We start from the raw sequence: 25,772 nt of genomic DNA, 5'->3' as shown, positions 1-25,772 counted from the left end.
CCACTCACTTTCCTTTTTTGAATATGCATAACCTTCCATGTATACGTTACCCTGAACATTTTAAGAGATGACTATACAATCTAGAAACTCAGGCAATCTACTGACATAACCCAAGGAAAACATGCTATAACTATACTTCCTTGGCTAAGATGACACACATAAAAAAACGAACCAAATCAAGCAAATAGAAGCGAACATAACTGATGTTTCAGGCATCATCTCCCACTGCTGGCTGTTTCCTGTTTAGTAACTTCACACCTGCTAGGTTGGGACACATAAACGCGAAACACAGTAGGGTCTATAGTTCAGTGAGCATCAAACATTGCCAGAAACATGTCTTCTGGGCAATGCACATGTGTCAGCTGGGTGGTTTATCACTCTAAAAAAAGAAGTTACTACCAATCTTAGTCCTAAATAGGGAAGTAAATCATTTTTATCTGATCCCGAAATTCTAAAAGAAAAATGATTCAAATATTAAATTATGCCACGATTGTATTGTTGGCCATATTCTTTCCCCAAAACATAATAACAAACCTGTGAAAGTTAGTCATAATCTATGATTAGCATCATTAGGCATTTATAAAGTAAAACTCTACATTTAACACAAAATCATGCACTACATACTAATGATGAAAGTCTTGATGATCTATCCTTGAGAGCATCATACTGGATTTCAGAGAAAGGTGACAGTTGGTTGCAGTTCCAAAATCAGAAATATAAAGAGGAAAAAGCAACATTTGCATAGATTAAAAATCCAAACTAACTGGAATTTAAATAAAAACTTAATTTAAAAAAGATCCAGCACTATTAAAAGCCCCAAATTATACGCAAACGTTGTTACATGTGGATTAAAAAATATTCCTCCCCTCACCCACACTTTCCTAGTGTAAGTTATTGCTAAACTGTATGTACATGTAAAACCACATGTTCTCTTCCAGACACAGAATTCATCATCGGTAATGGTGAGACGATTCGATCTCAGTACACTAGAGCATGAAACATTCCAAGGAAGCCTTTAAATGCAGGAATTAAGCATTCTGAAGTTAAAAGAGGTTTTACTTTTTATTATTGTGACCATTACCATCATTTCCCATTGTTTAAAATGTGACAAAAGCAAGGCATGAATAACGAAGCGAGAGCATGTAATATAATCAGGCTTACAGAAAAACAAATGCAGCGTCAAAGTGTAGGAAAAGTTCCCTTGGAGCTGCCTGTGGACAAACAGGTGAAAAACTGCCCTTCTCGACTAAACTAAAAACTGAAAACACTGGACAAAACTGGAAACTTAGTCCGAGCAAAGTGCGGAATGCACAGTATACATACATACGTTAAAAATATAAATAAAGGAAAAATACGGAAAACTTATGGTAAGACCAGAAAAACCACACTTCATGTACAGTCTCTAAGAAAATAAGATAATAGGCGTAACAGTACATTTCAAATCCAAGAAACTCAATAAAATAGTAACTACTGAGATTTCTGGTTTCCTAATTTCGTTTTTTAAGCATTCTAGCTTATACCTTTCAAGCAATCTTACCCAGAAGAGGCAAGAAATAAAGAGTGTTATTACATATGCAAAAAAAAAAAATCTGTTTATCCAAAAATTTTTTAAACGCCTAAAGGTGTGCATTTGGTAAATTATGTGCAATGATAAAATGTCTCTGTCTGGTGAGTGACATTTCCCGGAAAGTAAAGTTCCTTCTCTATAGAAATTTCACTTGGGTCTTTTCTCAGTCAACAAAGTATCTTTTTTGTTTAAAAGAAAATACCATCACTAAAGTACGTATCACTCAAGCCACACATTCTTGCATATAAACTATTCCACCCTCCCAACCAGATCAGTTCACTGAAGAAAACAGGCATGTCTTCTGTTCTCTGATCCTCTCTGTGGCACCAATGGCATTTTACAGAGGCATAGGATTTAAACAGGATTTAACAAGTTGAATTGAAATTGACCTATTTCGATTTTCCTTTCCCACAACGTAATGCAGAGTTCAGCTGTTTCTTTTTAAAAAACCGTTGAATCTAACTGGCAAGATATCCGTAAGTTGGCACTCCAACTGCTACTAAAACAACTGGGCAGATGAAAAGAATCCCCCAGTACCTGCTAATTGGCATTTATGTTGCTTAAAAACAAATGACTCATCAAAGGAGGGAGAACTGAAGACACTGAAGGACTCTAGCTAAAACATTTCCAAAATGCTATTATGGTCTATTAAATTTTTTTTTTCTCTCACAGACAGTTACCTGAAAGTCTTCATTTGAAATAAAATTAAAAGAAATACAGCAAACAAGTTGTGGAAACAAAGTTCAGCAAGTGACAATCTCCATTAGAATATACACCTATTACTCAAGCCCACAAAACTCTCCAAGTCAGCAGTGAATGCACAATATTAACACTGCACAGTTTTCTGAACTGCACACCATGATATCTTTCCTTTTGGGTGAACTGGCTCTGCTCCAGTGTGTCCCAGGCATGTCCTTCGATGGGCTCTTCCATGGAATTAAACAGTGTAGTAGTAAATGACAAAACAGAAATCGCAAGCATATTAAAAGCAAATCCATTAAAATTAGACTAAGGCTATTGATAATTAAATAGGAACTAATATTTGTAACAGTAAAAATCGGCACCAATAAGAACCTGCCATGTACCCCTACTGCTCTAGTTCAAGCTCACCTCAGCTTTCTAATTTTGGACGTCTACTTTACAGTCTTCTTGTATTTCAGTATAAAAAGCAGTGACCAAGCATTTGTAAGATGTTTTTTAAAGGGAGATTGTTTTTTAAAGAAACAGACTTTAAATTCTAAGCTCAGGGCTTTGATTTCATCCTCTTTCCCCCAAACCAACCATTCTCAGTTCTGAACTATCTTTGCTCTTTTTATTTTTATATAGAATGTCTCTAGCAAGAACACCATTTCCAGCCCAAATACCTTCTGGCGGGCCATTTGTCACAAAAAGTACTGAAAGTTAATTGGACAAAAATCAAAGATCAAAGTCCTAAGAATGGGGCAGAAAACCTTAACTATATCTGCCCTCACATCCAGGTACTGCTAGTTTTCACACATCAAATACAAGTTTTAAAAGAAAAATTTTACACAATAACTGACGGGGGTGCCTGGGTAGCTCCGTCGGTTGAGCATCCGACTTCGGCTCAGGTCATGATCTCACAGTTTCGTGAGTTCTCGTGAGTTTGAGCCCCGCGTCAAGCTCTGTGCTGGTATCTCAGAGCCTGGAGTCTGCTTCCTTTGGATTCTGTGTTGTCCTCGCTCTCTGCCCCTCCCCCACTCGCACTCGGTCTCTCTCAAAAATAAACATTAAAAAAATTTCTTTAATAACTGACAAAGAAATACCAAAACTCCCAAATTATACCATAATAGGAAATTTTCATAGTTACCACAGTGAAATAAAATACTGTGAAGATCTACTTTTATCTTCAAGTTATTTAATTATATAATTTCCATAGTAAGAAAATCCTCATTATTACTTTATAGACACTCAGGGTAATCAATTCCTTATTAGTTTAACTGCACGTTTAATTTCTGTTGTGCTTATTTGAAGATTTGTTTTAAAGGTTCCTAAATTAGGTCAAACTTAGATGGTTTTACTGTTCGAATAAACAAATATAACTAATATATAGTCAAGTTTGCCTGAGACCACATAGAAATTTAAATAACCAGCTTGATGATAATAACTGTGTGAAACTTCACACTATGAACATTATAATGGAAAGCAAAGAAAAAAGCCATAAATTTTTAAAAAGTGGGGAGAGATGATTTTCAAAGCCCCCGACACTCAACTTTTAAGCTTTTGTTGACTAACTCCCTGTATGATTCTTTCCTAAGTGTCTAAAGGGAAAAAAAGTATCTCCAGGGAGAAGCAGGATGAATTTATTATCTTTAAAAAATGGTTCTCCGGTAAAATCATTCTTAAGCTGCTGATTAGATTACTGTGAAAGCTTGTTAATATTCTCATAAATCTAAACTTTTGCAATTAACAAAAATATTTGATTCAAAAACAAGTCTACTAACTTACTGTAAAAAGACAGTAGATTACATCTACCAGTAAGAAACATAACCAGAGGAAAGGACCATTTAAGAATTGTAAACACATCAGTATCTAGTATACCAGATCATACTTGGGTTATTATAGTGTACTTTTATATATTACACAAGATAGGAAGAAAACTAGACTTAGGGAAAGTTAACCAATATAGACCTCAACATGAAAGATCATTTTACTGATGAAAAATCTACATATAACATACATACAATCTTACCAATACATAAATTAAAAGCATTGCCTTAAGGTTTAAAGCACAATTCTTTAAAAAGAGATCCGTGGGGCGCCTGGGTGGCGCAGTCGGTTAAGCGTCCGACTTCAGCCAGGTCACGATCTCGCGGTCCGTGAGTTCGAGCCCCGCGTCGGGCTCTGGGCTGATGGCTCGGAGCCTGGAGCCTGTTTCCGATTCTGTGTCTCCCTCTCTCTCTGCCCCTCCCCCCTTCATGCTCTGTCTCTCTCTGTCCCAAAAAACTAAAATAAAAAACGTTGAAAAAAAAATTAAAAAAAAAATAAAAATAAAAAGAGATCCGTGTCTTGACACAATATACAAGCCTTTAATGAACAAACTCCCATTTATCTTGATTTACAGCAATGTATGCTAAGAAGCTGAAGCATACTACAAACTGTTAATCAAAATGTTGAAGTACGGTAATTACTATAAATATGATTAAGCAGGGAATTTTTCAAATCAGTAGCTCAATTTTTGTATGTAATAAAACTATAATTAGTCAACCAAGCCCCAAAGCAATTAACCCATTTAATAAACTGCTTTTTTAAAAAAAATATGAAAGTAGGAAAATTTGCAAGTTGAACTACACAGATGTCATCCCATAAAAGTCAACCTTACTATTTTGTGATAATTTTCCAGAATCAAAGGTCCTTTTATAGAAAAATAGTAAATATATATGTTAATAGATTAAAATATTCATGATTTTAGAATTGATTTAGATGGATTATAGCAATGATTTAGAGAAAGTATCACTTGCCAATGAAAGGACTTTGCCAATATTTTCTTTTTTCTTTTTTTAAAGGCAAAGGACTATATGAACACTGTCAGATTGTTCGGGCAACAATGCTGCAGAAGGCTCACACGCAGAAGCTGCTATCACAGCGCAAACAACTTAAAATACCAACCCTGTGGCTGCCAAGACTTCGAATGGACAGTGCATCCTCAACTCCCTGATAAGAAGAGAAACAAACAGAGCATAAGTGTGAGGGTGACTGCATGAAGGCAATGAGGAAAAGTATCAGGGGCAAGCTTATCGGTAATTACAAACCAGAGAAGGTCGACGATGACTGGACCGGTGGGAATACCGGGCCCTTTCGGAATCTTCCTGGGAAAGGAGAAAGCACATGGAGAGTTAATCGCTGAACGGAGGCTTGTTATCACAGCAACTGAGCAAAGAACAGTCGGTTAAGGTAAGAGCACAGCAGCATCCTTCTCATAGCAGGCAGGTGTGGACAACTCAGCTTCAGCAGCTGGGTTTGGAGCAGGCACATGCTTCGGGCAAAAAGAAAGTAGAAATAATCTTGGAAATGTTTTTATTTTAATAAGTGTATGTATGTCTGACCACTTGTAGAATGTAATCTATATATGACCATAAGAGCACAGTATACCAAGATAAAAATAAGCAAGTGTACTTAACGAACAAATTGAATTCAGCATTAAAAGTAGACTTTTATCTATTTTTTTTTTCTCATTGTGAATGTTCATTTATGCAAGGCAGGAAGAAATGTTTAATACAGAGATAGTTTAAGGACCTAAAAAAATCTGGGTCATAATTCTGTGCTCACAGAAAAGAATTTCTTCCTGTTTTCTTGCACCACTCAGAAAAGAATAACGAAATGTGCGTTGTTAACATGAAAAGCTACTTTTAATTAGAAGAAACTAAATAAATATTTTAGAGTTGGTAAAGTTATCTCAAGAGTCATGCTTTATGAAGACGGTAAAAACAAAGCAAAGCAAAGCAAAACAACAACCATGACCACAGCCTAACAGCTGATTAAATCCAAATGCAATTCTAAACTTTTCCACAGTCAGCTATTAGCACTGGAGCATTAAGCCCTGCCTGCGTCTGTGAAATCAAATGACTAGTCCTAGAATCTAATCAACTGAAACGGTAAGGAACTTCTGATCTTTCAGAATTTCAAAGTCCAAAGTGTTAAAGTAATTTGCATTGACTAAGAATCTACACACAGCTGTCCAACTGGGTTCAGAGCTAATTAACATTGTCTTTTCCGAAATGAATCAATACTTCAACACATGGCACTGCAGCACGATCATTACACAGAACACACAGATGTTGCTATGTCTGAGCATTCATTTCAAATACAGAAAACAGTAACTCAACAGACACACCACAATGCCGTATTTCGGTCATGAGCTTTCGGTCTCCTTCAAAAAAACCTCCTGGTTGTCATCTGCTTTGTACATTAATGCATGTGACCAAATCTGTTGAGAAGTCTGCTTGTAAGCACCAGTATGATTCAATGATTCAATATCCAACAGGGTGTTCTGAACTTCCGGGAGTTCACCACTGATTTACATTTTTCTTATATAATAGACACACGCAATCTGCAAGAAGACAAGCAAGTTTCTTCCCTTCCCTTGATTATCAGATTATAAACCCAAAAGTTTTGTGGGGCATGTGCATAAACCCAGAAGAGTAGGTACAGTTTATTAAGTGGTAACCAGTTCTGGGCTAGTTAGCTTTAAAGAACCTTGTACTACACAAGCATGCCCCTTCCCAGTCTTCTTTGGGGTACCAGGGCAACATACATAGTTTAATGTTCAATCTTCCCTTTACTCTTTTTTTTTTTAATATAATTTATTTATTTTTAAATTTCCATCCAAGTTAGTTAGCATATAGTCCAACAATGATTTCAGGAGTAGATTCCTTAATGCCCATTTAGCGCCCCCCCCCCCCACAACTCCCCAGCAACCTTCGGTTTGTTCTCTATATTTCAGAGTCTCTTATGTTTTGTCCCCCTCCCTGTTTTTATATTACTTTTGCTTCCCTTTCTTTACCCTTTATTTTCATTCCACCTGCCACACAAGAGCACTTTTTAAAAACCTACCTCTAAAAATAGCAGAGCCGATGAGAGATGCAGTAAAGACAGATGAATTCATATTTATTTTTAATTATACTACTATAAAAATAATTCTTAATAAAAATACCTTACACAGCCTTTCTTTCTAATCCCATTTGGGAAAAAATGGCCTAAAAAGACCTTAGAAGACTACAGAATAACATGTAAACCCATACAGGCCAGTTAATATAAAGTGAGAGAATATAGTTTATTCCAGTCATAAACTACCCCTTAAGCCAGCCCTGTCCACCAGAACTTTGTGATAAAAATGGAAACGTTCTCTTTGTGCTAATATGCTAGCCACTGGCCACATGTGGCTACTGACCACCTGAAATGCTAGAAGTGCAACTGATGAATGAAGTTTTTATTTTTAATCTAATTATCCACATATGGCTAGTGGTGACTGTATAAATAGTAAGGCAAGCTTAAGCAGATTTTTATTACACCAAAAAAGACACAAAGCACATATTTTAAGAGGCTGCCATGTAGCACTACTTTTGCATAAAAAGGCAGGCATTTAGGTTGTTGTAAATTATTGACTTTGAATACTTCTGCACAGTGGCAAATATGAAAGAGAAGGAAACCCTTATATAAAAGACCCTAGCACCAACCCTAGAATTACTTTTAAGTGCTAGAAAGGTCCTGAGAGATTATATAGTCTGATCCCTTCGTTTTAAAGTAAAGGAAATCACAACTCAAAAAGATTAAGTAGGAATCTACAAAGACAGAAAGCTGGGACTAGCATTCGGATATTCTGACTCAGTAGAACACTGAACCATAAAGAGACCATCCTTTCCTGGCTAAATTCACACTGATCATATAATAAGAGCATAAAGAAAATGGCCAGGTAGTCTGGCTTTTACTGAGAGATTTCTCCTTCTCTGGAAGAACAACCAGCTTCACTTCTCCCATATTTCTAGAATAGTATTTTAAATTGTCAATTGGCTTTTCCTGAATTAATAGCACCAGGGGCCAAGAGAAAAAAAAATTCGGCACCCTGTGTTTCTATGTACCAACTACAGGGCTGACTATCCTTCTCTTCCACCATCTGGGAAACAATCCATTTTTATTGTCCTGGAAGTCCTTAGTAGCATAAAGGATCCAAGGTGGCAAAAATAGGGCAATGCCTGCAAAGATGCATATATATTTGTTCAAGGCTTTCTGGAAAATCGTTTTGATACATTTAAATTAAATTAGTGGAAATGAAATGTAGCCTGTTTTTCAAAGTTCACCTGATGAGGGGGTGAAGTGATTTTATTAAGAAAGAAGACCACAACCCCGTGAGGAGACCTGGCCATGTTCTCTGTCAACAAGAAATATTTAAGTCAAGGCTAGAGCCGCTCCCTCAGTTTCAAATTAGGAAACCTCAGAAATGGCACGTTCTCTTCCAGGTCACCAACATGCTCCTGATGGGGACGCCCAGTTTACAAACGGAAGCCCTGGCCACGCGCTAGGACTATCTGGAGGCCCACAAAGACCGAGGCCCTTTCAGCTCGGTCCTTTCACCTCCCAACCCACTGGCAGACGTGGTGCTCTCCCCAACCCTTGAATTCTGGCTCTGCCAGGGGCTGAGCAAGTTGCTGACTTCACCAATCCTTCGTCACCCGACCCAGAAAATGGAGATGGTGGTACCTCTCCTATCGTGCGAAATGCTGACGTGTGTGAAAGCACTCACACAGCGCTGGCATACGGAGGCGTGCTCAGAGTTAGCTCCTTCCTGAGCCCCGTGCCCTCGCTTTCCCTGTTCACTTCCCAACATCACACGCGCGCGCACGCACACACACACACACACACACACACGAAGTGTTAAACTTAGGAGAAATTTCTAACACGGGAGGATTTTTCCTTCTGATAACAGACAATCCTACTTTTTGTATATGTTTGGTTTATTATACATTTATTATTCTTTATATTTTATATTGTGACTATTACATGCCAACTTCTGTAGGTTCACAAACAGAAAGCAGTCAGAGAAACAGAGCTAAGGTGAGAAGTGAAAGGAAAAATTAGTTTGAAAAGAGTAAAAGCAAGTGTCCGAAGGGGTTAAGTGATCACTGTTCCCCTCTGAAACTAAACCCCATGTCCTCTGCGAGTCCCAGCTATCATTCAGGACTTGAGTTAGTCACCATTTACATTCTAAGCCTCCAAACCCAAAAACACTCCCCCTTCTGTGACAATCTAGTGCATTCACTGCCTGAACTGCACACATTTCACAGAGATAAAAAAAAAAAAAAAATGTTTATCTTCATGGCCTTTGAATATAAGAATCAAATATCAGACTTTTAATATAGGCTTTTCTTCTTTCATGTGTTTGTCGGTCTGCCCTAATAAAATCAGACAATTTAATTTTAGAATTATAATATGTAATTTTAAAAAATTAAGCTAATATTTCCATGGAAAATTTGCAAGCAAAAGTGATGTCCTTGAGTCACACAAAATGTTCCTAATGCATTATCAGTAAGATAACCCAGTTTCATGCAGAAGACACTTTAAATAAAACCAATTAGGCTAGCTTTAGTAACAAGGGCAGATTCCATTCGAAAGTAAGAAACACATACATGAGAACTCACTTAATTTTAAGTAACCAAACATCATCTTTCTCTCCTTTCTAAAATATCATGAGAAGTGTGATAAAGTTTCAAATCTGTAGATCAATACAGTCATAAATATTTTAATTCCAGATGTACTTCAAAATACCGCTACAGAAGGAATTTGCTTATAAAAATGTCTTGTTTAACAGCAATTAGTGGTTCCTAACCCTTTAGGGGTCAAAGATTCCCTTGAGAATCTGGTGATCGTTAACACCTGTGGACATTTCATTAAAAATATCCATGTATTCAACACTCTGCAGATTTTCAGGCTTCCTGCTCCTCTCCCAAGCCTGTTCACGTCCTGGGTTAAGAAGCTCTGCAGGAGGAGACATCTGGGGAAGTTACAACACTGAAAAAAGCTCAAATTTAGGAATGCTTCCTAAGTACGAATATTCTACTGGTTCGCAATTTGCTCCTGTGACTAAAACATTGGGAACGGTGGTAGAGAAGACTCCAAAAGGAGCCGAGAGAACTGAAAACAGAAGAGTAATTTCCACAGAAAATTCAAGAATGACTTGGGCCACCATCTCTCAATGAGGACATTTCTGCCTAGTGTTTTTTAAAAAAAAGAGAAAGAAAGGGGGAGAGGGAAGGAGATAGCGGGGAGAGGAGGCAGGAAGGAGAGGAGTAAAGAAGGAAGGGCGAATTTGAGGGAGACAAGAACAAACACAGAGGAAGAAAACACATCCATTTACTTAGTCTTCCTTGGTCAAGAGCACTCATGACACAAGTGTGAGGCTAGACTACGAGAGAAAATAGGTGGACTCTAAGTACACGTTTGGTCCACTACAGCCAGAAGAGACTCTCTCTGACCTTTAGGTTCAAACATGCCAAACACTCCTACTTGGCAAACGATTAGTCAATGTTTACTTCAAGACTGTGTTATTTCAGCAACCGATCACAACATGCGGACAGGCAATCCTGGCCTACCAGCCACTTGTGAATCTGTCCCCATTTCCGGTCAAAGGAATAATGACAGTGCTACAAATACAAAAGTTTCATAAACTGAAGTTTCCAACATACGGCATGCTCTCAAAAGTCTTCAATCAATCATATACATCTTCCCTGAGGGGCAGTGATCATTAGCTCGACATAAGCTACACGTTCAAAATACAGAAAATCACGAAGTTAACTGTGTTCAATAAGGAAGAGATATACGGCCCTCTGTAGTTCAGAGGAAATGGAACTTATGCTTAGTAACCATCTCCCTATAATTTCCTATAATGCACTGCAACATTTTCATCTTAAGCCAAGACCTGCATTCAATATTTGAAAGTATATATGAAGTTAAAAGCAGCATATGTATCAACTGTTTTTGAGTTTGTGAATAAAGTCTACACAGTCCTCTGTAAACCATTAGCGGAAGATCCACCATCAATATCAAAATAAAGTGTTGAATACTACTCTGCAGGTGTTTTCCCCTTTATACCAATATGGCATCCAAAGTATTTTTTATGTGAATTTTCAGAGCCAGTCAATCTCAGAATGGAAGGACTAAAAAAAAAAAAAAGAATATTTGTTTCATTTTAAAGAAGCCCAATTTCTATGAATTTTTTTTTTTTTTTGGTTTTCTTTCTGATAAAGGTATATTCAAATTTATGAACTATAGAAAAGCATTAAGAAGAAAACAAAACCAATCAATTCCACCAATGACAAACCAAAGTATTGATAGTAATCATTTCTTTCTAGTAGTTTTTGACCCTATATATGGATACTAGTTTTTGTAACACACGATGGAAGTCCTACCAGTCAGTCTTACAGCTGGGTTTGTTTTTGTTTTTTTTTAAATTTTCTTACGTGAATACCTTCCTCCATTATTAAATATGCTTAACAACTACAAGGTTGAATGACTTCACAGTGTTTTACTATGTAGATATCATTATACAATTAACCAAAACTCTAGGACAATTAGGACTATAGTAAATAACTTTGTCTCCTCTAAGCTGATTCTCCCTGATATAAGTAAAGCACTTTTCATACCGTAACAACTTATTACAATGTACATAGCAAGAGCTGTGTAGGTGTCTGCTGTTATTATTTAAAGGAAGATTGCATTTAATTTGCTGACACAGAATGGCTTGTTAAAATACACACATCAGGTCAAACTATTCCCAGTGTTTCAACATGAATCAGATATACTCCATCAGAAGGAAACTAGCCAATAAATAAATAAATAAATAACTCTGGAAAGAAAGAAAGAAAGAAAGAAAGAAAGAAAGAAAGAAAGAAAGAGGGAAAGGAAAGGAGGAAGAAAGAAAGAAAGAAAAGGAAAGAAAGAAAGAAAGAGAAAAAGAAGAAGGAAAGAAGGAAAGGAAGGAAGGAAGGAAGGAAGGAAGAAAGGAAGGAAGGAAGGAAGGAAGGAAGGAAGGAAGGAAGGAAGGAAGAAAGAAAGAAAGAAAGAAAGAAAGAAAGAAAGAAAGAAAGAAAGAAAGAAAAGGGAGGGGAGGAGAGGGGGAGGGAGGAAGGAGGAAGGAAGGAAGGAAGGAAGGAAGGAAGGAAGGAAGGAAGGAAGGAAGGAAAGAAAGGAAACCAGCCAAGTATTGATTTCTTTGACACTGGCATGAAATGAGGAAACGAGGATCACCCCCAAATTACCTCTTTCTGTTGTCGCTCCAGTTCTCTCATGCGTATGTCTCTCGCTTCTGCCCGAGCAGCCCGTTTGGCTGCCAGCCTTGCCTCTGCCTGAAAAGTAATAGAAAGATTCAGCTTCATTTACAAACAACACTGACCTCCACCAGCTTTGAGGTTAAGGGGCAGATGGGACATGACCATTCAAAGGGGGTGCGGGGGGAAGAGATACCCTCTCTATCAGCTGCCTCACTCCGCTCCCGCGCACTCGTGTCTCTGTTCTGCCCCCTAGTCTCTCCTGCGATCTGGGCCTTTCCTTTTAAGTGCTCGCTTTGATTCAAACATTTCACACAACTCATTAAACGTCTTCTTACGTCTCTGCAAACTTGCTTTTTCCAGAATTTCTTTCCCTATCAATTCACTCCTACAAATTAGAAGCTTCAGAAGCAGTCTCTATTTCATCTTGGGCATTGCCAATATCCAGTCTCCAAGCACTGCCAATCCTCTACGCTGGGTTTCTCGCACCCCAACTCAGCCTTCCTTATGCTGTTTCTGACCGACTGGGGAGCTCTTCACATCTCCCTCCCTTTAAACTCGTATGTGAGTCACATGCCATCGAATTCACCACCTACAACTCTACAATTTGGTGGTTTTCAGCAGTACAGTCACAAGGTTGCACGATGATCATCACTACTGTCTGATTCCAGGATATTTTCCTCACCCCAAAAATGCCCGTTACAGGCACCCCTCCGTCCTCCTCCTCCCAGCTCCTAGAAACCACCAACCCTACTTTCTGTCTCTGTGGATTTGCCTATTTTGGAAATTTCCTACCGGGGACATCATACAATAGGAACTCATCTCTTGCTCGAACACTGCAACCGCCATGCCTTCAAACCCATCTACCTGCCTCCAGAAGCTACCCTATAATTCATCTTCTACCTGGTGACGGGACTGTCAGTCTGCCTTTCAAAACACATTTCTGATCATGTCATTAAGCTGTATAAAATCCACCACTGGCTCCCCCTCCCTTATGGCTAAAACAAAATTCCACAGATTAGCACAAAGACGGGGAGGGGAAGGGAGGGGAGGGGGGGCCCAGCACAGATATAATTCCTCTCAGTCAGATCTCCCCCTTATGTCCCAGGACTTGTCCCACGTGCACCAGCTGCAGGCCTCCTCGCTCCATCCCAGACTCCAGTGTGTCCCATTAAGCCTCTCTTCACACACTGTCTGCCTGGCGAGAGGGATCCCCTCTCCTCTTCGGCTAAAATGTGACCTGTTATGAAGCTTTTCCCCATTCCATCTACATACAAACGTCTCTACTGTGGCTCTACGACACTGTATCAAAATTACACACTTCTGTCACTCCCACAACTTCCGCGTCTCAATCAACGTCTGCTAAATAAACAGAAGAATGTCAGGCCATGGACCAAAGCACCGAGGAAATGACACAGGGAAACAGCGTGACCTACCACATGAAACGTAAAAATCTTCTCAATGATGTCTATCTGGCAGTGGTTTCCCCTGTTCTTGGCCACATCCTACCTAACTCTGATTCGGATCACCCCCTGATAACTACAGCAGTTTCTTCTTCCATGCCCGAGTCTCACACTAAGACTCGGCCAATATTTAAAAGATTATGGTGAGGAAGCTATTGTGCTCGGTGCTGAGAATGCAGGGGAAGATGTGACATCTCTGCCCCAAAGTCTTCAGTCCAGCTGAGGGACGCAGAAACACAACGCTCCAGGAAGGGGTGCAGGAAGAACAGTTAGTTTTGCCCGGCACGGTCGCAGCAGGCTTCTAAGAAGAGGAGACAGCTGAACAGCTAACACTTATTCAACCACCTCAATTCTGGCACTTTCCCAGTCTGATTAACTGGCCTTTTGGTAACAAAAACCCTAAACTGCAATCTGCCAACCTCAAGCTTTAAACAATGACACGGCCAGGGCAATTAATCTTCTCACATGAATTTTTCATTGGCCTCTTATCTTTAAAAAAGCTATTCCTGCCTTCCTTACCCTTTTGACTAGATAGACACCACTTTCTTACTAGAGTTTGTTATTTTATAGAAAAACACTTCAAGGCTAAGTTATGCTTCAGCAGATCGCAAATACATTTTTAAATTACAAAGTATCACTTTTCTAGGGAAAATTTTCAAACCTCTTTTTTTTTTTTTTATTTAAGAAAAGCCAGAGCAATGTGTTGGGATTGTCATTTCCACGTTATTAGCTTTGTATTTGTGGCCTTCCTTAGAAATTTCTCCATAATGCCCATTTCATCCAAGATCTATGGCCCATTCTGTACAATCTATACTAAAATGGCTCACTATCTTTCTTTCACCAAATCTAAATTACAGATAATTGAAATCTACTCCCCAGTAAGGATTTCTTTTGCAATGAAAGGGCAGGGAACCTGGCTGCAGTGTAACAGAAAGAACACGGGCTTCACAGCCACAAAAATGCCCTTCCCTGTTCCTCATCCTCTGTCCAAACTCAGATATGCCTCCCTTGGAGAGGGTACTGAAGAAGGTCACTAAACAGCAAGCTTAAAAAAAGTCAACAGGATTTAAAATGACTTTATCTTAGTATTTTTCTACACATTGCTAACAGATGCCTGAGGCAGTACTGATAGCAGGAACAGCAAGCAGCTACAGGAGATTCCAACCCAGCAGACAAAGCCTGCACTGCATACGTGTACCGATCCAATGGAATAGACAAATTACAGGCACACACAGGACACTTCTAGGTAGTGACACTAGCATTTTCTCCTCTGAATACTGCACGAAAGTTAGTACAGATTCGTCTTAACACACACTCAGAGAAGGAAAATAAATGGGACATAACAATAAAGGATCACAAAAAATTAAGTTTAAAACAAAGTTGGTAAAAAAAAAAAAAAAAAGTTAAACATGGAATGACCATTTGATCCGATCATTCCGTACCTGGGTACATACACAAAAGAACTGAAATCAAAGAGTCCAACAGAGATCTATATGCCAATGTTCAAATCAGCCTTATCCATAACAGCCAAAAAGTAGAAACAACCCAATGCCCATCAATGGATGAATAAACGAAATGTGTTATATCCATACAGGAGAATATGATTCAGCTTTTAAAAGGAAGAACATTTTGACATATGCTAAAACATAGATGAATCTTGAAAACGTTATGTTAAGTGAAATAAGCCAGATACGGAAGTACAAATGTTGTGTGATTCTAATTATTTGAAGTACCTAGAATAAAACTGAACAGTGGGGATAGAAAGTTGAACAGTGGTTCTAAGGGGCTGGAGGGAAGGGAGAAATGGGGAGTTTTTACTTAATGGGTACAGGGTTTCAGTATAAGACGATGAAAAAGTTCTGAAGATGGATAATAGCGATGGTCAGACAACAACGTAAATGTACTCAATGACACTGAACTATATACTTAATGATTAAAATGGTAAATTATGTTACATGTATTTTACCAAAAAAAAGTTAAAGTTAGCATAAGACATGAAATCAGAATTATTCAGGAGCCTAAATCATTTAAGTGTTGCAGGGTCTTTAAGCTGATATGACTCAAACTTTTTTTTTTTTTTTTGAGAGAGAGAGAGAGAGATAGAAAGAGAGAGCACATTCAAGGAAGGGGCAGAAGGAGGGGGAGAGGGAGAGGGAGAAAGAGAGAGAGAGAGAGAGAAAAAGAGAGAGAGAGAGAGAGAGAGAGAGAGGGAGAGAGAATCCTAAACAGGCATATGGTCGAATGCAGGGCTTGATCCCACAGCCCTGGGATAATGACCTGGGCCGAAATTAAGAGTCAGACACTCAACCAACGAGCCACCCGGGAGTGCCATGATTCAAACTTTTAAAATAAACAAGAAAATTTAGGAACTGGAAATATGGGTTCACAAGTTACCTGTGAAATCAAGCAGGTCAATGGACTAGGTTTCTAAAAATTTTTCTGATCGTTCTGCTTTCAAATATTAGACACAGTAAGTCTGATTAAAGGAAATATGCAATCACATAAGTATAGAAATTTATTCTTCTTAGGACAATGAAAATTATAGTACAAAAAGTAAAGCTATATTTGGATAGATTTAAGTCCCTTTCCTACTAAATTCTTGGGGCAAATGGAAAAAGAAAATGACAGCAGGAAAAATCATGGGACTCGATCACCCCTGGAACAAAACTGCTTTAGGCTGTGTTAATTTAGAAACATTCCAAATGTGTTAAGACATTCACTGTACTACTCAACGTAATAATTAGAATCGTACAGTGACCGCTAAGAAAGAACTTGTAGGAAAAGCTGAGAACTAACCACAATGGTTTGAGTACCTTCTACATTAAAGACTCTCCCTTTACCATCAAGATTTTGTGGGGCGCCTGGGTGGCTCAGTCGGTTAAGCGTCCGACTTCAGCTCAGGTCACGATCTCACGGTCCGTGAGTTCGAGCCCCGCGTCGGCCTCTGGGCTGATGGCTCAGAGCCTGGAGCCTGCTTCCGATTCTGTGTCTCCCTCTCTCTCTGCCCCTCCCTCATTCATGCTCTGTCTCTGTCTCAAAAATAAATAAACGTTAAAAAAAAAATTAAAAAAAAAAAAAAGATTTTGTATTATCCTCTTTTGGAATTTAAGAAAGTAAAAATATTGTGTGGGTTTGCAAGCCAGGATGGTGGCATCGTAGGAGGACCCTATGCTTATCTTCACCCTAGAACACAACTAGATACTATCAAATCATTCTGAATACCCATAAAATTGACCTGAGGACTAACATAACAACTGCACAACTAGAGGGACAGAAGAGGCCACATCAAGGAAGGTGGAAATTTAGATTAAAACTTGGAAGGAGAAGGAGAAGGAGAAGAGAAGGAGAAGGAGGAGGAGGAGGGGGAGGAGGAGGAGGAGGGGGGGAGGAGGAGGAGGAGGAGGAGGAGAAGAAGAAGGAGGAGGAGGAGAAGGAGGAGAAGGAGAAGGAGGAGAAGGAGAAAGAAAGAAAGAAAGAAAGAAAGAAAGAAAGAAAGAAAGAAAGAAAGAAAGAAAGAAAAGAGAAAGAAAGAAAGAAAGAAAGAAAAAGAAAGAAAGAAAGAAAGAAAGAAAGAAAAAGAAAGAAAGAAAGAGAAAGAAAGAAGGAAAGAAAGAGAAAGAAAAGATGAGATTCAATAAAAAGATACATAACTCCATTTTAAAATGGGCAAAGGGGGGGGCGCCTGGGTGGCTCAGTCGGTTAAGTGTCCAACTTCAACTCAGGTCATGATCTCACGGTTGGTGGGTTCGAGCCCTGCGTCGGGCTGTGTGCTGACAGCTCGGAGCCTGAAGCCTGCTTCGGATTCTGTGTCTCCTTCTCTCTCTGTCCCTCCCCAACTTGTGCTCTATGTCTCTCAGAAAATAAATAAATGTAAAAAAAAAAAAAAAAAATGTTTAAATAAATAAAATGGGCAAAGGATTTGACTAGGTATGTCTGTAAAGAAGATGCACAAACGGCCAATAAGCACATGAAGAGATACTCAACATCATTAGCCATTAGGGAAATGCAAATCAAAACCACACTGAGATATTTCACACCCACTAGGACGTGTAAAATTAAAAATAAGTAAGTAACTAGTGTTGGCAAAGATGCGGAGAAATCAGCACCCTTAAACGCTGGAAAGGTAAACGGCGCAGCCACTATTCAAAACAGTTTAGCAATTCCTCAAAACATCAACCATCTTCCACAGAGGCCTCATCTTCCCCCAGTGAAGAGGCTCTGTTCCCCTACCTTCCAATTCTAGAAATGGAACCTTTGCCACGCTTGTTCAAGACCAAAAGTCTCAGGGCCTCCCACTTCCTAACCAAATCTTCCTTTATAATATCCCTTGGTTCCCACCTTTGCTTTCCATTCCAAAAGACTCCCCCTCTCCCAAGCAGGCTCTTACCACTTTCAGCCAGAATACTTCATTCCCTCATTCTAACTTCACTTTCTCCATCCCCACTCTCCTCCCATCCTTGCTATTCCCATACTACACACTGTTCAAATAATCTATCTGCAACACCAAGGAACAAGTGAGATAAAACATCCCCACGTAAAATATGATTAGCCATAATATATTTTGTGGTATCCGATGCTCAAAATCATCCTTACACAAATTTGGATTCTGTTACTCCTTTGGTAAAACAAACGCAGGAGAGCAGGCTAAAATAAAACTACGGTGGCTCCCAGTGGCCTTCCAGATAAGAAACTCAACTGAAACCAATCCTATCATAAATCTTCCATCCGTCCAGTGGGTTGACAAGTAAGGCAGGATCCATCCGATTCACTGCATAGTGCTCACTGTTTCCTTGGAATACAATTCACAAGTCAAATTTCATTTGGGATTATTTGGGGGGGGGAGGGAGGGAGTTATGTTTACTTAAAAAAAATAGCTTGAATCCATCATCCTAAGATTCAAAGGCAAGAAAATTAATTATAAGCTATATAACTTAATATAAATATAAATATACCCCTCCCGAGACACACACACACACACACACACCCTCTCCGTGCTCTGATGTGAACCCCATCTTCCCCAGGGATCTTGCCTCAACCAGGTGATCTCTCTTCTCTGTCTTCACTCTTATTGGCTTGTTCTTCTCATTAGGTAGGTTCAAACTCCCTCCCATCCTTCAAAAACAAATACTGGACAAACAATCCCATCCTGGTTCGATTCCGCCTTATCTTGTCTTCACAGCCGACTTTTCTCACACCTCCTCCTTGTTTCTCCCTCTCTCCACATGACTGCCTTCTGGCTCCTGCCCCCATCATCTTCCTGCCACTGCCCCTGCAAGTCGGTCACTAATGACCTCTAACTACCAAGCCCAATAGGATTCTTCCGTTCTTCCCTCGCTTGTCAGTTCTGCACTTCCAACATCCCTCACCACTCAATTCCTTCTTAAAACTCTCAGCTCGTGGCTTTCTGCAATACTAATCTCCCAGTTTTCCTCATGACTCTCTGATCTCTCCTCCTAGAACTTACCATGAGCTCATTTTTCTCTACTAGCTCCTTAAATTTTAACGCAACCAAAGCTTCCAGGCTTAACTCCCTCTTTTCACTCTAGGCTCCAAGGTGACGCTGATGACCCACCCGTAAGTCTTCTGTCCGCCTCAGACTTTTCTCCCACTGTCCTGGTCCAACTGGCGATGAACTCCTTGGGCTGTCCCACTGGAACCTGAGACAACATATGACAAACTGAATCTGTAGCCCTTCCTTCCAGCTTGCTCTTCCTCTTTCTGTTCCAGTCACCCCAAACCTGAGGTGAAGAATCAACGTAACGCCCCTCTTTCTTTTTTTACGCCCCCCCCCCACACACACGTACATTAGAGGTCACTCAACGTCAACTAGGTGGCTCCCATCAAGATCCAAACTGTCCTCCCCGTTCCCGCTATCACTGCCTTAACTCAGGCTCTTGGCACCTCCAGCGAAGATGACTCCAGCAGCTCCCCGGCTAGATTTCTGCCTCCTACCAGTCATTCTCCACATGGTAGCTGAACCCGTTATGCTACAAATCAAACCTGAAAAGGGTTTTACCCTTCAGTGGCTCCTCCACAGCTTGCGAAACCAAACTTAAACTCCGCAGCACACAAATCCCTTCACGATCGGTCCCTACGGTCTCTCTAGCATCGCCTCCTCCCATTCCCCAACCTCTCCCCAGCCATACTGAGTTATCACCCTGGCAGCTTCCCATACGGTTCTCCTTGTTTCACACCCGCATGCCTGTAGAGCGCTTAGAAAACAATACAGAAAAACCCGTAAAACAATACTGTTCACGGAGCTATGTATTAGAACTTTTAGAACATAGACAGGAAGGGTATCTTATGATTTGATTACAGTAGTTCCCTGTTGGGTGACAGGGGTAGGGGAAGATAGGCCTAGGGAGTGAAACAAAGGACCCTAGACTTGGTTTATAATGTCTTCTTTCTCCCTTCTTTCTCATCTTTTTTTAATCTGAAACAATTATCACCAAACATTATACTATTATCAAAACCTTCCTGCATTTAATATTTTCAAAGAGTAGTGCATGAAAACACACACTTCGATGTCTTAAAAAAAAAGAGAAACCTCTAGCTTTAAAACTTTTGTCCTACTGTGCTCATGTAACACTTTTCAAGGGACGCAAATTAAAACTTTGCAATTTGGCAGAAATGCACTTAACCAAGCCAAGTGTGGAGTTGCCAGCCTGCATGTATATCCATTAGATAAAACCCATGTAACTGGCATAAGAAGAAAAGACAAAATACAATCTGGATCTTTACAGACTACGCTTTAATTTCAAGAAACTTGAAATACAAAATTCTAGAAAGTGAAACATTCAAGGAAAATGACTAATTCAGGTAGCTAAGACTCAGAGTTTACTGTGTTCAATTTTGTTTATTTTTCCATGACACTCATGCCAAAAGAACCGTGAAAGACAAATTGAGACATAATATTTATTGTGTTGCTATGGTTTCCAGACTAACAAATAAAAATCATTACTCGATTTCTTAGCAACTTCCCTTTAGTAGAAAATCTCAGGTACCATTTTTTCTTAATTAAATCTTACAACGTAATTATGGTTAGCTACTTTTTACAAAGTTTTTGGTAGTTGAAGACCAACTGGATAAATTTTTCTGAGCACAAACAGCTACATGTATTAGATAAAATCTAGGGATTTTTAAGCCATTTTCTTCTGATGTCCAACGACTATATACTCCTTTTATTGAGACCTTTCGATGGCAAAATATTCTTTTGTAATGAGAGAGGAAATTTAAGATTACAGACTTTACTACTGAAGTCTGAATATAACCTAACAAAGAGATCACTCAGGAGAACTGAAACTTTGGATCTGCAGTGACACATCTAACCAAAGGGAAATTACGAATCACAGTAGAAATACTTTGGGAGAAAACAAAGGGTGTTGCCAGTAACGTCTTCATATTTAGGTTACTGATACTGTGCTGTTTGAACTTTTTTCTCCAAATTCCTGTAAGTCACAGGAATGGTAAAGATTATGACAATGAATGCTATACCAAATATATTTCAATCACACTGACACAAAACTAAATCTTGTTAATTTTGGTTAGAAGAACAAATCAAGAACAGGGAGATACTCAGAGTGACGCTGGCCACTACAGAGCCAGAACTCTGACTCAGGTCCAGGGGTAAATGGGAAAAAAAATGGAGAGAGTTCTGAACTCAACAGACACTGGTTGCATTCATGTATTAATGCCACTGGAAGGAATTCTAAATGACTAAAAACAACTTAGATTTGCTCTTTCAAAGGATTTGTCTAATAAAAACAGTAAGTACAGGGGGAGAATTTTTTTTTAACTGAGTAGAAATAAAAATATAGTCACTCTCCAAAACTCTGAAAAATTAACTCACATTTCATAACCTTTTATAAATTTTTGAAGACCACTGTTGAGAACACTCGAAAGTACTTAAAAATTTTTTTTCTAATGTTCATTCATTTTTGAGAGAGACACGGAGTGTGAGTGGGGAAGCAGAGAGAGAGGGAGACACAGAATCTGAAGCAGGCTCCAGGCTCTGAGCTGTCAGCACAGAGCCCAACACAGGGCTTGAACCCACAGGCCGCGAGATCATGACCTGAGCCAAAATTGGGTGCTTAACCAACTGAGCCACCCAGGTGCCCCAAAAATATTTTAAACAAGAATAACTCTGCTTCCTATGAAGTCAGCTTTTCAGACAAATCTGATTTGCACAGAACAATGTGAACCAAACACAAAAGGATGATCAAAAAAGTGTCAGAATTAAGACTTGAGACTTGACCTTGAAATCCTTGGAGTGCTTTAGGACTCAACCTGAGGAATGATTACTTTCAACTCTGTACTTCCTCCCTGGACAATCTCACCAATACTCACAATTTCAATTACCTTCTACATGCTCATAAGTCTCAATTTTTATCTACAGCCCAGACCTCTCCTTGGAACTCTTGATCCATATCCACAAACTGCCTCTTCATAATCTCCACTTAGATGCCTCCCGGACACCTTAAATACAATACACATAAATCCGTGATCCTCCCTCTCCAAGCCTCCTCCCCACTTGAATGTTCCCTACCACCACCCAGATGCACAATCCAAACCTTTCCCTCTCTGCTACCCAAACACAGCCACTCACCAAGCATCGACTACTTACTTCTCCGTCCCAACCACCTCTCAACATGCCCAGCGTCATACCTCTGGGCCAGGCCCCCACTGCCTCTGAAAGTCTCACGACTCATCTCCCCACATCCACTAATGTCCTTTTTGATATAATCTCCAACCTGCCCTAAAGTCATCCTTTCAAGGCACAGATCTGATCACGTCATGCCCCTACACAAAACCTTTCAATGGTTTTCCACTGTTCTTAGGACACAGACCCAAATCCTAAATACGGTCTAAAAGAACCTGTCTCAGGGTTCTCAGCCTTGGCCCTACTGACATTTGGGCCAGATAATTCTTTGTTGTGAAGGGTATCCTGTGCACAGCAAGATGTTTAGGGGCAACTCTGGTCTCTAGCCACAAGCTCTAGTAGCACACCCCTCCTCCTGTTATCCCCAAAATACCTCCACACATTGCCAAATGTCCTCTGGGAGACAAAATCACCCTTGGTTGAAAACCACTGGCTTATATGATCTGGCTCCTGCCTACCTCTCTGACTCCTCTCCTCCTTGCTGCGCATGTTGGCGTTAGTGATCTCACGGAAGGCATAATACTTTCAGGGTGTAGGCGCCCCCATGCAAATTTCAGTCCTACCCTTTCTAGCTATGTGACCTTGAGCAAGTTACTCACTTCTCCACACCTTGCATTCACCACGGATGACATGAGAATAGCAGACCACCTCACAGCGTCGTCATGAGGACTAAATCCCTTTAAAGAACTCAGGACAGTGACTGGTACATAATACAAGCTCAGGAATCAGTAAATATTAGCTGTTGTTATTATTCTTCGAATCCTCCATACTCTTTTAGTCTCAAAAGCTTGTCACACATTCTTCCCTCTGACTGGAAAGCTCTTACCTACATCCAGCAACTCTCTTTCCCCTCAATAATTCCACTCCTTCTTCAGAACTCAGTTGAAAGGGCACTTCCTCAGGGAAGCCTTCCCAAAGCCCCCAGACATGTCAAGCCCCACTGCCACACACTCTTTAATAAAAGCATTTACTTTTTATTCAAAGCACTTAACACAGTTGCAAACAGATTACCGTATTTCCTTGATTCTAAGAATGCCGCTGATCAGCACTGACAATCACAGCTTGCAAGACAAAAAAAGAAATTACCGTGTAACATGTAGCTACTAATTTTGAAGAAGAAAAAGGAACTGAAAGTTGAGCTAGTCCATTATGTAGTTTCCCCTGTAGAATCTAAGCCCCATGAGGGCAACGACCGTGTTAGATGTGTCTACCCCACATCCCTCATGCCTGACACGGTGCTTGCAGAGAACAGACGTGCATACTGAATGGATGCCATTCAACATCTGTGCAGTTTTTTTCAACTCTATTCTTAAATGAAAGATGGTATTAACACCCATAAATATTGTGATTATGCTAATTCACAATATTTGCATCTTCAAAAGCTGCTATCCTTGTCAAAGTTTTTCATCCTTAATTCATCCTAAAAATGAGTGCGTTACTCAAGTAAAATAGTGAGACAACCACAGGACCATTAGCTCTACCAACCTATTTAGTTAGCATTCCACAAAACAATAACACCAGATGAGGAAGGGTGCCTGGGAGGCTCAGTTGGTTAAGCATCTGACTTTGGCTCAGGTCATGATCTCATGGTGTGTGAGCCCTGCCTGCATCAGGCTCTGTGCTGACAGCATGGAGCCTGCCTGGGATTCTCTCTCTCTGCCCCTCCCCCACTCATATTCCATCCCCCCCCCCCCCAATAAATAAATAAATAAATAAATAAACGAACAAACAAACTTTAAAAATAGAAAACAGGGGCACCTGGGTGGCTCAGTTGGTTAAGCATTTGGACTTCCACTCAGGTCATGATCTCATAGTCCGTGAGTTCGAGCCCCACATCGGGCTCTGTGCTGACAGCTCAGAGCCTAGAACCTGATTCAGATTCTGTGTCTCCCTCTCTCTCTCTCTCTCAAAAAAAAAAAAAAAAAAAAGGCAAGCAAAAACATTAAAAAAAATTTTTTAATACAAAACAATAACACTGGACAGTATCTTTTAAACTATAAGCACAATTCTTCCCTTTATATCCTTCCATTCAGGCTGCTAATCCATAATCAAAACCCACAAGCTTCTGATTCTCACACTAGATGCCTGGATGACTATTACTTCTGTAGGCAGCAAAATGCAATCCAACCACTGACCATCAACAGATAAACGGATAAACAAAATGTAATATATCAAACAGTGGAAAATTATTCAGCCATAACAAAGGAGTGAAGTAATTTAAAGGAGGGGGAAGGAATGAAGTTCTGACACATGTTACAACATGGATGAATCTTGAAATCCTTATGCTAAGTGAAAAAAAGGCAAATACAAAAGGATAAATACTATATAATTCTACTTATATGAAATATCCAGAATTAAGCAAACTCCTAGAGACAAAAAATAGATTAAAGGTTACCAGGGGCTGGAAGAAGGGGAATGAGGAGTTCTTACTTAATGGCTACAGAATTAACATCTGGGGTGATGAAAAGGTTTTGGAAATAGACAGTGGTGATGGCTACACAACACTGTAAATGCAATGAGTGCCACTGAACTGTAGTCTTAAAATGGTTAAAATGGCAAATTTTGTTATATATATTATAATCACAACTTTTAAAAAATAATGTTGTAAAATACCAAAAACCATTTCAAAACCATACCAAAAACATTTCAAATGGGTGAATTATATCTTAATAAAGCTATTTTTAATTTGTTTTTAACACTTATTTATTTTTGAGACAGAGAGAGACAGAGCATGAAGGGGGGAGGGGCAGAGAGAGAGGGAGACACAGAATCTGAAACGGGCTCCAGGCTCCGAGCCATCAGCCCAGAGCCCGACGCGGGGCTCGAACTCACGGACCACGAGATCGTGACCTGAGCTGAAGTCGGCCGCTTAGCCGACTGAGCCACCCAGGCGCCCCAATAAAGCTATTTTTAAAAAATGAAATCTGAAAGCTCTAGCAGCCACAAATGTTGAAAAGAAACAAAACCTTCCTTCGTTATCACAAGTAGGTGTATGCTCCAAACACGTCCACACGTACATCTGCTCAGCAAGTCTCTGAACACTCCATTTGCTAGACTCCAACTCCAGCTCCTATAAAATCAATTTCTATGCTCGTCACCGATCGTTTAGATTTAAGAGAACTGTCCGTTAAGAGCATGAATCTTTCTGGGTCCTGGATCTCAAGGGAAATCACAGAATTTTAGAGCTGGACGAACTCTCAGATCATAAGATCCGAAATTAAGCAATGTTCTGATAACTTCCATTTGGAGAGATGTGCATGAAACATGTTTTCTTCGTATTTTCAGCTCCAAAACAAGGAGATTAG

General features: G+C 39.7%; 1 protein-coding gene across 10 annotated transcripts in view; it reads right to left on the bottom strand.

Annotated features, from left to right (window-relative positions):
- Window positions 1-25,772, bottom strand: part of LRRFIP2 (LRR binding FLII interacting protein 2) — a 107,219-nt gene that overhangs the window by 56,644 nt on the left and 24,803 nt on the right. For 6 of the 10 annotated variants that reach the window (XM_042956632.1, XM_042956635.1, XM_042956634.1 and 3 more), the window contains exon 3: window positions 12,337-12,423. In XM_042956632.1, coding sequence (XP_042812566.1) covers window positions 12,337-12,423 — 87 coding nt within the window. Of the gene's footprint in view, window positions 1-5,194; window positions 5,240-5,337; window positions 5,395-10,671; window positions 10,723-12,336; window positions 12,424-25,772 lie in introns of all 10 variants that reach the window. The other 4 variants (XM_042956633.1, XM_042956637.1, XM_042956636.1 and 1 more) reach the window with 2 other exon arrangements.

This window comes from Panthera tigris, chromosome C2 (genome assembly GCF_018350195.1).
Source record: "Panthera tigris isolate Pti1 chromosome C2, P.tigris_Pti1_mat1.1, whole genome shotgun sequence".
In the NCBI taxonomy this organism is placed as follows: domain Eukaryota; kingdom Metazoa; phylum Chordata; class Mammalia; order Carnivora; family Felidae; genus Panthera; species Panthera tigris.
Note: the sequence above shows the minus strand (reverse complement) of the source record. Positions and strands in the feature narration are given on the sequence as shown.